Genomic DNA, 15,092 nt, shown 5'->3' on the forward strand with positions numbered 1-15,092 from the left:
AGTTACATATTCCATAGATCATTTGAATGATTATTTTATCGAAATGATGTGGAACGAGTCACGTTTACAGCATATGTATAAAAGATTTGTGTTAACATCAATGAACACATTGTGTGTTTTGCCTTATTCACAAAAATCCCTCTCCCTTGGATAAGGAGGCAGTAGGTTGAATAGCGTTCTTATAAAATGGTTGTGAATTAGCCAGTGCCTCCTACACATTCTTACATTACTTTTTTTGTGAGGGATTATTTTAGACGTGTGCTGTGGCATTATTAATATGCACTAGCTACTTCAATTCACTACATTTGCTGAATGAACCAATGCACACTGATACAGAACTCAAAAATGTACCATAGTTGTAAGATGACAATGTTGATACACTAGCCCCAATCAAGGGCTTAATCCATTTGTAACACAACTGTTATTTAACACATATGCATATCTTCTGAAAGACCATCATCTGGTTCAGTTCAAATATTAATTGATCATCAATAAAAGCATCATGATGTGGACACATTACACACAAATCTACGACATGTATCTACCCATGAGCAATTAGGGTACTAGTGTTTGTTGACAAAGGAATTACACGACTGTCACCGGATGGGAAACTGTAAATACATTCATTAAACATTGGTAAAACACCAGCATAAGTAATGTACGCTTGCTACTGCCAAAGCATTACTTTCCAAAAATTTTTCTAACAGAACACTGCACAACTTCTCAGCTTTTGTTCATTAATTCTGGAATATTAAAGTGATGCATGCAATAAACACAGACTACCATTCTTGGCGCGAGACAACGAACTCCCTTTTCCCACTTCCCGCATCTTGTACAATTAGTTTCCACAGCAGAATTATTCTTCAGATGGGTTCTAACAATTTTTATACAAGAAGCAGTAGTAAAAAATTATTCACATTATGTAGCATAGCACCATTAAATGTCAAGTATGCTGATATTTCTTAGCCATACTGAATGAAATGCAAACAGCTGAGAAGAAACAATAACAACCAACAGCAATAGGCATATAGTAATTTTTTAAAATTACAATAAAAATCATTCTCTTTTTTAAATGGGCTTTCAGTCCCAATGTGCCCTCCCCCTATTTCCGATTTTAGCAACCATCTTTCTTACCACTTCTCAATTCTCAATATCTGAAGTCTCCACTGTTCATTTTCCTGTTATCCTGTCTTGTGTGTCTCTCTTCAACCATGATATTGGATTAGTTTCTACTTAACATCAGAGTACGCCAATTTCCTATGATACATTTTCCTACTCTAAAATCATTACTGCAATTTGTCACTTGTCAGCTGTGAATAAGTTATCTTTTCAGGCAGTTTTAAATCACTGAAACAAAATACCAATATCTGTCTACCTAATTCAGTCACTAACCCAAGTACAAACTGGTAGCGTTTAGGTGCTGATACACAATAACTGTGGACAAATACACTTCATTTGCCCTAACAGCATCACTATGAGAAACTGAAATAATTTTTACTGAAAACTAAGTTATCTGTACAATATGTACACTTAAGATGTACAGTCTATAATTTTCCTAGGGTAAAAATATCACGGCATTTAGAAAATAATTAACAAATGGCATAGAAATGTTGCCTTTGACTCTGAGTTGTATTAAATAACACAGCTCAGTAGTTCTCTATAACAACTGTGTGCGTAATAAGGTTTTTGCCAAGATTTAGATGTTACAGGTATGCTTACAAATGTAACATTACCACTTAAAAGTGTGTGTGTGTGTGGGGGGGGGGGGGGCAGACAGTATGGGTGCATGCCTGCTGTACACAAGGCCATGCATCTCTGTTGCTACCAATAATAAGTCAGAAGAAACATGTATTTTTCATTTGCTGTGACAAATGAGCGAATATGAGATACTAAACAAAACTTGTTGACACAATGAACAAAAACAATAGTAACAAAAATAAATACAGAAGAGTGCCCACAATATGTTGATATTTAAAAGGCAGTCATTAAAGCAGACGAATGTCCACACTTAACAAATTTTTACTGCAGATGAGTACCTATATCCTGTTCTCTTTTCATTCATAACTCACAAATCTTAAATACCTAACAGATAACAACAATTTGTATTTCATACAATGATTGCGCAGCATAATATATACTCCAGTATACTATTAAATTAAAAAAAAAACTTATAATCTGTGTATCACACATTAAGTGCCTATGGTCATTATTCTGCTGCTCCTTATATAACCAGTTGCACAAGGATAATGTGCAAACAATTAATAGGAATAAATTACTTCTGTCAGTCGAAATTAAATTTCCTTCACAGTGCTAAGATACATGCAATATAAAAGTAAAATGTACATAAAAATACTTTAACCAATATTTTCCTACATGGCATAGGCCCCTACCTAACATCAACAGATATTTTTTTTTAAATAAATTTAACTAGCAGCTGTCAAAAACAAGGAAGCATGTATACCAGTATATATATTCCCATTTACAAATGTGATTATCTGTTATGTAGCAATAACTGTCAATTGAAAAAAATTACTGATTAAGTAAAAGGCATACACAGTTCAATATTTAATTTCCTCTTGCTTGACTAAATGAAATTATTCAGCAGATTGTCTATATATCTAAAGGCACAGATAAATGCAACTGCTAACATACATCACAGCTTCTCAGAAAATTGATGGAAACAATTAACAGAACTATGCTACAGTACAAGTGTCACGTTCTAAGTTTCAATGAAAATGACTTAACATAGTCTTTGAAAGTTTTCATGTCAGACTTTAAGGCACAGCAGTATTCCTCTGCAAACTGCGGCGGTATCTGAAGAGACGGAAGATATTCATTTTGCAAATACTTTACCAATTCATCACCTCTCTTGTCTAGAACAGCTTTCAAACATGATGCACTTTCTGCTAGTGCTACAACCGTCTGTGCATCAGATAAATCGAAAGTGTTTCTCAATGGTGCCAAAATACATGCAGGAACTATGTTTTTAAATATAAAGTCATTAAAGTCACCAGGTAACTCTTTGCCTCCCGCAAGTTCAACTAGTTTCTTCAGTATTGAGAAACATGTCTTTTGCGCCACAGGGTCTGGAAAATCCACCGCACCCTGGATGACACTCATGAGTACCTGCTCAACGAATGTACTTTCCAGGAAACTAAACACTTCTGTGACATTACTTTGAAAGATTGCTGCAATCAACTGAAAATAACTTCTCCTTAACAACTGCTTTTCTCGCTTTGCCTCTTCATCATTTTCTTCCACTGGAATTGAAAGACAAGAAAACACAGCATTTACTATTGGTACAAGTGCCTGTTGCAAGAAAGGTAATATGTTTTTCTTGAATTTTGCAATAATCTGCACAATAAGGGGGACATACTCTTTTACACTTGTGATGTCACTTTGTTTCAACAATCCTTCAGAAGCCTGCGGAACAAATGGTAGTATTTCGTCTTCCAAACAAACCACCATTCTATGCAAGAATTGACGGAGACTGCTGTGTAACACCGCTGCTTGATTCGGAATCAATAAGCACCCAACGAACACCTTTAAAGCTTGTACAAATACATCTACACAATTGCAAGATTTCATAGTTTGTTTACTACTAAAAGCTTTGCTCATACGACTTGTCACAGCCATTGAATGACACATACATTTAGCAATTACTTCTTGCCGTTGTTCATCTCTCTCCTTCATCAATTCTGCCACCATGCTGTTGTATTTCTCAAGTATTGGAAACAACACCTCCTGAAATGCGAGAGCCTTCTGTTCTGAAGGGTAGTCAGCTGATACTATCAAAACTGATGTTGCTTCATACAAAAACAGCTGATCATCTTCACTGACCCATTCTTGAGAGATGCCACTTCCAGGTATTGGGATGAGAAGATAGTCCTGTAATGACTGCAGGACACTTGTTGCAAGTGGAGATGTAATGCTAGACTTAAGACTTTTAACAAGTCTTGAAAATAAATATGCTGAACGGCTCCGAATTTTGCTACTCTTATTTCTCATGCCTCTGCAGTCCAGGAATGTCAAAAACAGATCTGGAAGATGTTCAGGAGATGTTATAAAAAATTTGTCATATCTAACAACAGTCTCCAAATACTGGAGCGTAACTGCTGGGTGCGGATGGGAGCTGACACCACTTGTCACAAGGGAAGTCATCATAGCATGCATAGCTGAGACTTTGGCTTGATCACCAGAAAAATGATTTCCTCCCACTGCAGGAATGGCTTCCCCAATAAAGTAAAATAATGATATAGCAACTTCCACATCTTGGAAACTAGACTCCTGCCAATGCCAAACAACATGGTCTACATACTTCTTGACAAAATCAATTACTAGTTCTTTATTAACACCAGCAATGTTTTCCAAGAGAACTTTCAGCTGCTTCCTATAATCTTGAAATGTCGCCTCATCTTCGCCATCGGTTTCAAAGTCATATGATTCATCAAACTTCATTTTATGGGCGATTGTCAACAACATGGTTTCCAAGACTTGTAGTTGTTCAGCCGTAATTAATTTACCTTTCAACATATGTATATATTCCCTGCTGAATTCAAATACAGCTGCAGATACTTCATCATAATCATTCTTAAGAAATTCTAACATGTATCGAACTTTTCCTTCAACTGCACACTGTAGAAGCTTCGCCTGTTCTGCAGCACCTTCTTTTAGGAGCTTGTTGTATCCTTCCATCAATGTAATGCCTATGCCATTTATCAAACGACCAATTTTACTTGTGTAATCTGTTTCATCTTCCTTAAGAGGAGTTAAAATACCCTGCTTTTCCAAAATAGAGAACAGTGATTCCACCAACCTCAACTTTTCAAGAGGATCCATTCCTTTAGCAATAATGTAATATAGGCAATCCACAGCTGCCTCACGAGCAACGACGGAAGATGTCAAGTGAATTATCTGATTTATAAAATGATCATTGGCTACCAGGGTAATATCAATCCAAGAAACATAGGCACCCAAAACTTCTAAACACTGAACAACGATATCCGGATGACTTATTTCATATGTTTTCAGGATTTGAAACCATGTGTCCACCAATTTTGGAATGCATGAAACTCTCATTGTGTCCTTTATTTTTGCGTTCCTTTCTGATTCTGCCTGTGTCCGCAGTACTTCCCTATCTGCAACATCCACGTCGATAGCTTTCAACACTCTCAAATAATTGTCAACAGCTTGATGTCCAAGGTTCAACGTTGCAATCAAGTCATCAAAGAAATTAGGCCATCTATGTGGATAATCACGTACAAATATCATGGAAAATATCTGAGCGGCTTTGTTTAAAATAAAAGGTGGCTCCGTCTGTGCTTGGGGCATACATCTAAGTTCTATCCACTGTCTGAAGAATTGTCTGACCTGTTGCTGTTCAGAAGGACCAGCTGAATCGTAACGTGTTTTAACATAATGTTCTACGATTTGAAACCCAAAAAATTGCAAATAATTATCTTGATTCGCATCACTTCCCAATGCGTTCAAACACATTTGCCATCCCCATTCCGAGTTTTTTAATTCTTCGAGATAAACGTACGCTCTTTGTCGAGCAACTGGATCTTCCTGTTGGCTTACACTTCTCACGACGTCTTCACCGAGCAACGTAACAAAAGAACCAGCCATAATTTGTCTCACATAAACACTACATAACCAAACATAATCCACGTTGTCTCACAATAAAACAAACATCCATGAAAACTGCCAAAGATCAGCTTGTTATTCGGTTCATATCATAGACAATATAATATTAGGAAGCCAGCTGTGCAAAGATGTCATGAAAGCAGACCTTGCAAATCTAACGTCCTTAGGGATATTCATCGGGATGTTACGGATTGTTATCGATGAGAGAGTCCTAATTTGACGGAGCATATTATAATAGCTGCAAAAAATTGCCACGTGTAATACATATGGATGATGCCTCCGATATCACGTACTAGTTACTAACATATTTTCATGAAGTACGCCTCCAGCCAATTCAACAATACTGAGCTTAGATAAAATATTATTACTAGTGCATCCAAATAAGCAGTATCGAAATGTCGAACTAAAGTTAATATCAATGGCCGTTCATCCACATTTCTTTTCACATGTAGCCATTACTTTGAGTGTACGCACAGTCTAACTTATGTTAGACTGTGGTGTACGATAGTATTTCGGTAACAATGGCTGATTCACGCTAGACGTCAACGGAACGGTACTTCAGGTGTAGTCACAGCCAAATGGTGGAGTGTTCACGCTAGACGGAGCGTCAACATGACGTTAGTCCTAATACCCCGATACTGAATGATGAAAGTAAGGTTATAAGATACCACCACACACAGTCATGTAGGCTATTTGGTTTCATTACGGTATATTGATAATTTTTTACTTATTGACCGTCTGACAGCAACTGAATAAAACACAATTTTAGTGCCATACGCGTTTCGCCTTTATTTTCTGCCAGGCATCATCAGTGGCCTGGAATGTGTACATATATTAGCTATTTTATTTACATTTTTGTCACTGTGTCTATATTTGGTTTCAGGTTGCTGGGAACTATGTTCCAACATGTAACTAGTTAACGTTGTTGAGCGAGATTTAACATCGTACAATACTTGAGAATAATTAGATTTCGAATTCGCTATCGCAACAAAAATTTTTAGCATCGATATGCGGGTTAACTTCATTCAATAATTACGCCAAGGCTGTGTACCTATTCCCCATCAAAATTTAATATTTCGAGAGTCCAATATTTATTTGCTAGCGAAAATATGTATGTAGAAACACATCATACTGTATTTGTAAAGGAATGCATAGAGTTCCCATTGTATTTCTTTCCTTTGTAGCAAGCAACTTGAGAAACAGTTGTATTTTTCTCCTTACATAAACAAATATTTTACTCAAAAAAAAGTATTGTTCCAAAGGAAAGTGTTCAAGTCAGCATGAAACACTTCCAATGTGCCACTAAACCAAAGCAAAATAATAAAAATAAAGACAAAGAAGACGCAAAAAAAAACGAAATCTATTTGTTTTACATGAGTGAGTGCAGGGAAAATTGTTTAACTTCTATGGTGTCGTTCGAAGAGTGAGGTCCCATATTAAAATTGATACCTCAAGACGGAATACAAGCTAAAGAGAGGCGCTGCCAGACGCAATCCTGAGGGTAACCAACAGTTCACAAGAGTTTGCGCAAACTTAAAGTGACTTTAAAGGCCTGTCCACACACAACGATCTCTGCGCACATCATTTCTCTACAGAAAAATAGCTGCGTGTGAACAGGAGATTTACGCAAATGTAGGATGTGTACAAACCTGTAAGCTGTAGGTAGAACTTTGAGCGAAAGTACTCAAATATGTAGGTTCAAATCACATCTGGGCAGACAAGTTGGAGTGTGTGGGCAGAAGACCGCAGCAAATCTGGGGCTAAAACGTGCATGAGTCAATTGTTTGTTCAGTTGGGTATTTCTCGTCTGTGTGTGCAAAATGAATTTTAAAATGGCAAATACAAGTCAGTGTTCTAGATGGTTCATTGCCGAATTTTTTGCAACATATAGAAGTCACACATGTTCGTGGAAAATTAAGAGCATGGTATATACAGACAAGGATAAAAGGGCGACTGATTATAATTAACAGAGAAATTATGAGTGGTTGACCCTACAGCAAACAGGGAAATGGTACATAATAAAAAAACATCGCTACAGGCTCTTTACCACAATGAGCTAAGCAAAGTAATGAAATCTGTTCCATCCAGTCCTGGGTGATTGCCAGCATACTTTCACTCAGGTCTGTCCTATTCCAATATCTAATATGATTTGTAGCAGCGTAACAAAAGAAAGTAGGCCCTATTTGTTCTTTGTGTGGACAGAATATTGTGTTAAGCTGACAATGGTACATCTTGGAACAGCACGTTCAGGAATATAACTATTACTGCACTTATTTTACTTCCTTATATAATATGTAGTTCATAACAAGAGTGATTTGGCTATGAACCATAAAATTCACTACCAAAATACTCTTTACAAGTAAAACTTTTCAGGTCTACTACAAAGCTACAAAGTTCATAATGGAATTTTATATTCTGGAGCAAAAGTTGCTTGTAGACTTCAGGCAGGGAACTGGAAATCTCAAATTAGTAACAAACTGAACTATGACTCATTGGCCATGTATATAACTTCCAAGTACATACTGTGTCTCAAACATGCCTAAAACTTTAGAAATATTATCTGTAACATGTCAGAATTGAGGTACAGCAATTTACTTACCTTCATGAAATCATCCATTAGGACTGTGTAAATATCTCACATTTGTTGGGAATAATTTCATTCAGTGCTTGTTTCGAAATTGCAGTTGCCAGGAATTTTAACATCACCATCAGCTGGTCATTTGGAGAAATTGCTGTCCTCATACAAGCTTTTTTCCATGTCATACAAGGGGTTACTACCGTAAAAAGATAAATATATGTTTCCAAAGCCATCCTCAAATAATTACGCCAGTCATCGAGTTCACCCTGCAACTCATGAAGTAAATTTATGTGTGAAAAAGGCCTCTGCTTAAGCAGCCACTGCGTAGTCTGCAACACAAGTTGTGAACACAGACCATAATGGAATTTTCTCCATTTCCGAATAATGAGAGTGTAGTCACTTACCACCGAAATTTCTTTTCAACACTGACAGATAGAGGGTGAGGAGCAGATTGGAACCTGGCTTCATGTTGAGGCTCATACATTCCTCACAAAAGATAGGATACATTTCTGCTCATCATCTTTGCTGTACTCATATGATCTACAACTTTGGCAATGCCATAATGATCTCCTTGATACTGATGCCTGTTTCAAAGGTTCCAGCGTCTACTACTAACTATAGCCTACTTCACGTAGGATGACGCTTCCACACACAGAAGCGGAGCGGAAAGGAAGCGTGTGGGTGGATGAGAACAGCACATGCGCTGCAGCATAGAGTGGGCAAACGAAATCCACGTTGCTGAACGGCATTACTGTGGACAATAGTCAGGCTCATTTGCGTATGGTACATTGTATCATACTTTCAATTCTATGATGGTAATAATAAGCATTAAAACCAATTTCGATCAATCATCATGAGAGAAATGTTAATTCATGTCTGAAGACTTTGCGTCCACTGCTCCACAGATGTACTCTGTGTGGCGTCAGGAGGCAAGAACAGCTGACACTGCTTTGTGAAGACATGAAGTACAATTTTTCGCTAAATGACAATTGTCTAATGGCAAGGTCATTGACACTGCTTGCAATAATTATGATTTATTGCGATTTGAACTCCATTATAAATATATAATACAGAACAAAATTAACTTCAAGCATGAACGGAAATCATTATATTTGCTTGACAACAGCTTCTACTCAATAGAATTTTTAAAAATGTGTAAGGTGTCTGTGGATGTGTTTGACTACAGGTAAATGTAATCACTGCCAGTGAAAAAGAATTAATGGTATAAAAGACTGATGCAAAAGACTATGGTTAAAATGGTCATAAGTTGTGTTATTTTTGGCGGTTAACGGGCATTATGAGTGTAAACTAATGCATTCAACATTGCAGTGAGAGACTGCAATTAACCATCATAACAAATAACTCCGGGGAACATCGAAAACCACCTATAGCTTGACAAGTAACAGTTGCTGTCATTTTAGGGCCTTATCTAGTTCGTGCCTTGAAAATAACAGAGGTTTACACGTGGAAATATTGGACTTCTGACGAATTTATCCAGCTGCATTCTTGCATGTTATTAGAGCATACAACATGATGGGAAAAGCTTAACTTCTCTCTGGGCAATATGTTGAACATTGTAGTCTGCATAATTCAAAGGATACAAAGTCCTAATAAAAAAGGCCAGGAAGTTCTCATTTTTTAAACCACAAATCTTTCAAACTAAGAAATATTATTACTTTGTTCCAAAGTCTACATCATGATACCATCGTCACTTCTATTTGAGTCTGTTTCTGAAAGATCTGATTGTAAATGTATGATGGTAGGTTCAAGGCTTATATCCATCATCTCTTCCCTGTCAAATTCTTCTTTCTAAAGCTTTTCAGCATGCCACACAGACTGTGCCCATGCTACAGGTGGTATGTTGTCTGTCACCTTATGCACAAGCGATTAAGTGTATGTTATCCTGATGTTTTGTTTTCTTCTCTCACATAGACTCAACCCCTTGTCCATGGGGCTACACTGATAGTGACCCAAAACTGTTTGACCATACTCACATGCAAGTTTGTCAAGTTTGTACATAATGTCACATGACATGTATTTAAGGAGATGCAGGAGATCATCACATGTCTGGTTTATACTGTGCTTAATATTTTTATTTTTAAGCCATGGAGAAATATTCACTTTTCTGGTGTTTGTACTTGGTGTTTTCTCTGTAACAGTTGAATTATAACTGGCAATGACCGACTTCAAAGGAAGGTATGACAAGAATCGTGAATCACATCACGAAACTGACAGCATTTATTTCTGAATGGTAGTCACTGCTGTTTTTCTTACATGTAAATACAAGTTTATTCTCAGAAACAAAACAGAAGAAGAGTCAGCATGCAAAACAACTATATGAGAACCCATTCATATGAGAACTTGGAAACCGCCAGTATCATCACTGCTTTTCCAGCAAATCTTCCTGGAATGATTCTAATTGACCCATGCTTCAGCAAGGTAATGTACTGTTGAACTACCTCCTTCTCTTGTATCGTGAATCTTTACATGGGATGTAGTTCGTTCTGCACCTATGTCACTTCTTTCATCTAAAAACTCTTCTTTATACACCTGGAACCAACGTCTTTTAAAATTCTTTACATTGACGAAGCACTTACCATTGAAGCCAGTTTTCTCCTGTACAACTGTAACACGGTTTTGTGATCTCGGGCATTCATCATTGACATGGAGCACTTTAAAAACATCGTTGCTAAAAGGTTGGTTGGTTTGAGGGATTGAAGGGACCAGACTGCTACAGTCATCGGTCCCCATTGTTAAAACCATCCATTTGTGTTACAGGTTGCTTGCAATTTAAATACTTTCCAGGCTACATGAAACCAACTTTTCCTATAGTTCCTACACCTCTGACACTTTCGTTTACAATTCTCTTTACAGCGTGTTTTCAAATGTCAACAGTAGGAAACCTGCTTTTAGATTCAAGTTTGAAAAAGTTATAAATGTGATAAATAATCCCTCTTGCCTGCTTGTGAAGCACTTCTCATTTATTGCATTCAACTGACTTTTTTAAATCACACTTAAACATTTACAGATACGCTTTCACAGGTATACTGCTGCTAGAAGAAAAGGGAAACAAAAAGAACTGACAGTTGAGTGAATAGTTAGGTTGTCGAAAAGGATGGCAACAGTGCAGCATGTAGGAGCGAGATTCTCGCTCTCTAGCTGTAACTCTCTGCTAGCTGCTCGGAAAGAGAATGAATATTATTGGCTGCCAGTGGCTAGAGGAGGACTATGCCAGAATGGCTGAAAATTGGGCCACCTTCCAACATGACACGAACTTCAGTGTGCGTTTGCAGACAATGGCGCACTGAAAATTTAGCTGAGAATGTTATCTTGGTACATTAATTGTCATTTAATGATGCAAAGTCCTCAAGAGAAGTAATATGAACAATAATTGCGCATATATCCGCTGTGGCTAGAATGTTATGTGAATGAGATTGCAGGAAGTGCGGAGTAGATTCAAAACTCGTTAAAGGCCTTTTTTTCAATTTTAGCATTTGTAAGAAATTGTAGGACATGAAACTGAAACGAGAACCAGGGAGATTTACATTCTTCCTCATTGCACACTTTTACTTGACCTCTGAGCAGAGGATGCTAGAAGGTGAAGTTTGCGATCGGCTCATAACACATTGGCTGCTGAGACAAGACCCACCTCCTCTTTCCAGAGCAGTGGGGTTACGGTTTATAAAAGGAGTGGATGTGTAATAGGTTAATGTGTCACTGAAGTGACATGAAAGCTGATAGCGAGTCTCTACAAGGATCAGGTACAGCCTCTCCCCTCTCTAACGATAGTAACAATGACTATGCACACCAATGCACATGGATAAACATTGTATTCACAATGAGTGGTTATTGTTACAGTGCACAATACTGCTATGCAGCTAACGTTGGCAGCGACTGTAAACATTCTGGAGTGGCATGAGGTCAGCCAACTTCCACTGATTACAGACAGGCCAAGTAAAATCGCGCAATCAGTAAATATTTTGCGATTTCCGAAGTAGTAGCAACCACAGTCGTGTGCTAAAATTTTTCATTGTAGCTTTCTCATCCCCAAAGTCCTGATCATAATCATCTTCACAGTTAAACTAAAAAGAAAGCAGGTGCTACTGCTTCAACTTACTTCTGAATAGTGCATGGGAGCTTAATTAAAATAATAAAATGCAAATAATTTTAATTTTTGGTATTTTTGCTTTAGTAGCTGTCTGTCCGATTACGAAGTCTCGTAAACGGTTGGCCCTGACTAGTATTATTACGCAATCTGACTGCATAGAACAACAACAAAGAATGAAATGGAAATTTTCATTAACACAATTAATTAATTAAGTCCCCAGCAACTATAAAACCTACGAGACCAAAGCACAAGTATAACTGTTCTGTGTGTGGAAGTATGACTCAACGTACGCATCTGGCACGGTTCTTCTTCAATAACACAAGAAATTTTAAATATCATTTATACTGAATTAATTAAAGAAAATAAAAATACCATAATTACTCAAGAGAACCAGAATTACACTCTAATCCCAGAACACAAGCCAGATGCTTTGTTGATTGAACCTGTAATGAAGCATTATTTACGACATTAAATAATGAAAAATAAATCAAGTTTCGTTACCTTCATAAATTGACCAAAATCACTCTAATCATTTCAATATATCTCCACACCGACTCGCTATTACCACATCTCAACAAGAACTTTTCAGTATCACATCTCAGCAAGCACTCCCTACTAGCACATCTCAACAAACACTCTCTGCTACGAGTTCTTAACAAGCGCTGACTACTACGAGTTCTCAACAACCACTGACTACTACGACATCTCAATAATCACTGCCAGTGGAGGCGGCGGAACAATACTCTCTAGCGCGATCTCTGGCGCTGTGGCTCAGTGTAGCCACCTTTCATATGCCCTTCCTCCACAGGCTAGAATTTGATGGTATTTTTGCCAGCATTGGTGGTGAAAATACCACCAAATTCGTCAAAAAAATACAGACAAAAATAAAAGATAATATTAATGCGTAAATATCATATAACTAGATAAAATTTTGGCTTTGCACTGACTTTTCAATAAGCTAATATATAGAATACAGTAAGCAATACAAATTCTTTCATACATGTGACTTTACATAATAGTTTACACAAGTATTATGTGGTTAAACAGTTCAATCAATAGCGTCAGCAATGACGAATATGTGCAGGTAAGAGTCTCATAACTTTTCACAAACAGTAATACACTAAAAATCAGTTTATACAAATATTCACATAAACGCTTTCCATAGCCCACGAAACAAGTAGTTGACAGTTCCAGCAGTAGCACCCAGCAATGGTCAACAGGTGCAAAAACCAACAAGTGACATTTTTTCAGTAGAAACAGTCCATCAGTGGCACCCAGTAATGTTGAATAGGTGCAGACACCAACAAGTAACACCATTTCAGTATAAGCAGTTCCATTAGTGGCACCCAGCAATGTTGAGCAGGTGCAGACATCAACAGGTGACATCTTTTCAGTAGAAGCAGTCCATCAGTGGCACCCAGCAATGTTGAATAGGTGCAGACACCAACAGGTAACACATTTCAGTAGAAGCAGTCCATCAGTGGCACCCAGTAATGTTAAACAGGTGCAGACACCAACAAGTGACATCATTTCAGTAGAAGCAGTCCATCAGTGGCACCCAGCAATGTTGAATAGGTGCAGACACCAACAAGTAACACCATTTCAGTATAAGCAGTTCCATTAGTGGCACCAGCAATGTTGAGCAGGTGCACACAGCAACAAGTGACATCATTTCGGTAGAAGCAGTCCATCAGTGGCACCCAGTAATGTTGACCAGGTGCTGACCGCAGTCCATAAAATTCACTATCACTAATCACACTGTTAATCAGCAGAAATTAAACATGTCCTAGTGGCACCAATCATGTAGAAAAAGTGCAAATAACAGTCCATAATATTCCCTATCACTAATCACTCAGTTCATCAGCAGAAATTAAACATGTCCTAGTGGCACCAATCATGAAGAAAAAGTGCAAATAACAGTCCATAATATTCCCTATCACTAATCAGTCAGTTAATCAAAGTTCATTAGCAGAAATTAAACATGTCCTAGTGTCACACATCATGTTGAAAAGTGCAGCACCATCACTAATCAGACAGTTCAGGCATGAACAATAGTTTGAATACACATACAATGCTTTTACACTAAACATACAAATCATGACAAACACACAAATGATATCAGATAATTGTCCTATTAACTATTACAATACACAAATACCAGTAAACCTATAATATTTATGAGTGTCAGTGCAAGCCACAACAAACAAGTAAAATAATATTTAGGAGATAGGTTGGTACCAATTTGGGATAGAGAAAGGAAAATACACAAAACACACTCACTCGTCTTTCATCCACATTTAGTGCTCCTGTGTAGTTGAATAGTGTTAACTGTGTAAATGCAATTCTGTCAAAATTTTATGTTCATCATGTGTATCAAGTAGTAGTGGCAGCAATGTATAACAGTCAATAATAGTTAGTCAACGTCATAGTCATCATGTCAAGACCAATGTTTGCCAAGCCAGATCAAAATGTACGGTTGCTGAACAACTGTCAGTGAGCCAAGATATGCAAATGCTTCCTCTCTCCAAAAAAAAGTATATACTGCTTATTGATTTAACAAAGTGTGTGTGTAGACAATCTTCTTTGTACTTGAGTGTTCTAGTCTGCCATCTTCATCCTCCTTGTTCCATATAGACCAACAAAAAAATATGCTCCTCACTTACTTCACCTCTTATCCACCAAACTCCAATAATCATCAGCATTACATAATCTCAATACTTCAATAATACCTCATTTACCTTACCTCTTGTCCACGAAACT

The 15,092-nt window shown here is 37.4% G+C and overlaps 1 protein-coding gene across 1 annotated transcript; it reads right to left on the reverse strand.

The window, feature by feature from the left end:
• Positions 1-2,633: 2,633 nt before the first annotated feature.
• Positions 2,634-5,673, reverse strand: LOC126260929 (exportin-T-like). Its single transcript, XM_049958430.1, has one exon. It carries the CDS (start codon positions 5,626-5,628, stop codon positions 2,713-2,715), a length of 2,916 nt encoding a protein of 971 aa, XP_049814387.1. The 5' UTR covers positions 5,629-5,673; the 3' UTR covers positions 2,634-2,712.
• Between the last annotated feature and the right edge of the window lie 9,419 nt (positions 5,674-15,092).

Source organism: Schistocerca nitens, chromosome 5 (assembly GCF_023898315.1).
Source record: "Schistocerca nitens isolate TAMUIC-IGC-003100 chromosome 5, iqSchNite1.1, whole genome shotgun sequence".
Taxonomy (NCBI): Eukaryota; Metazoa; Arthropoda; class Insecta; order Orthoptera; family Acrididae; genus Schistocerca; species Schistocerca nitens.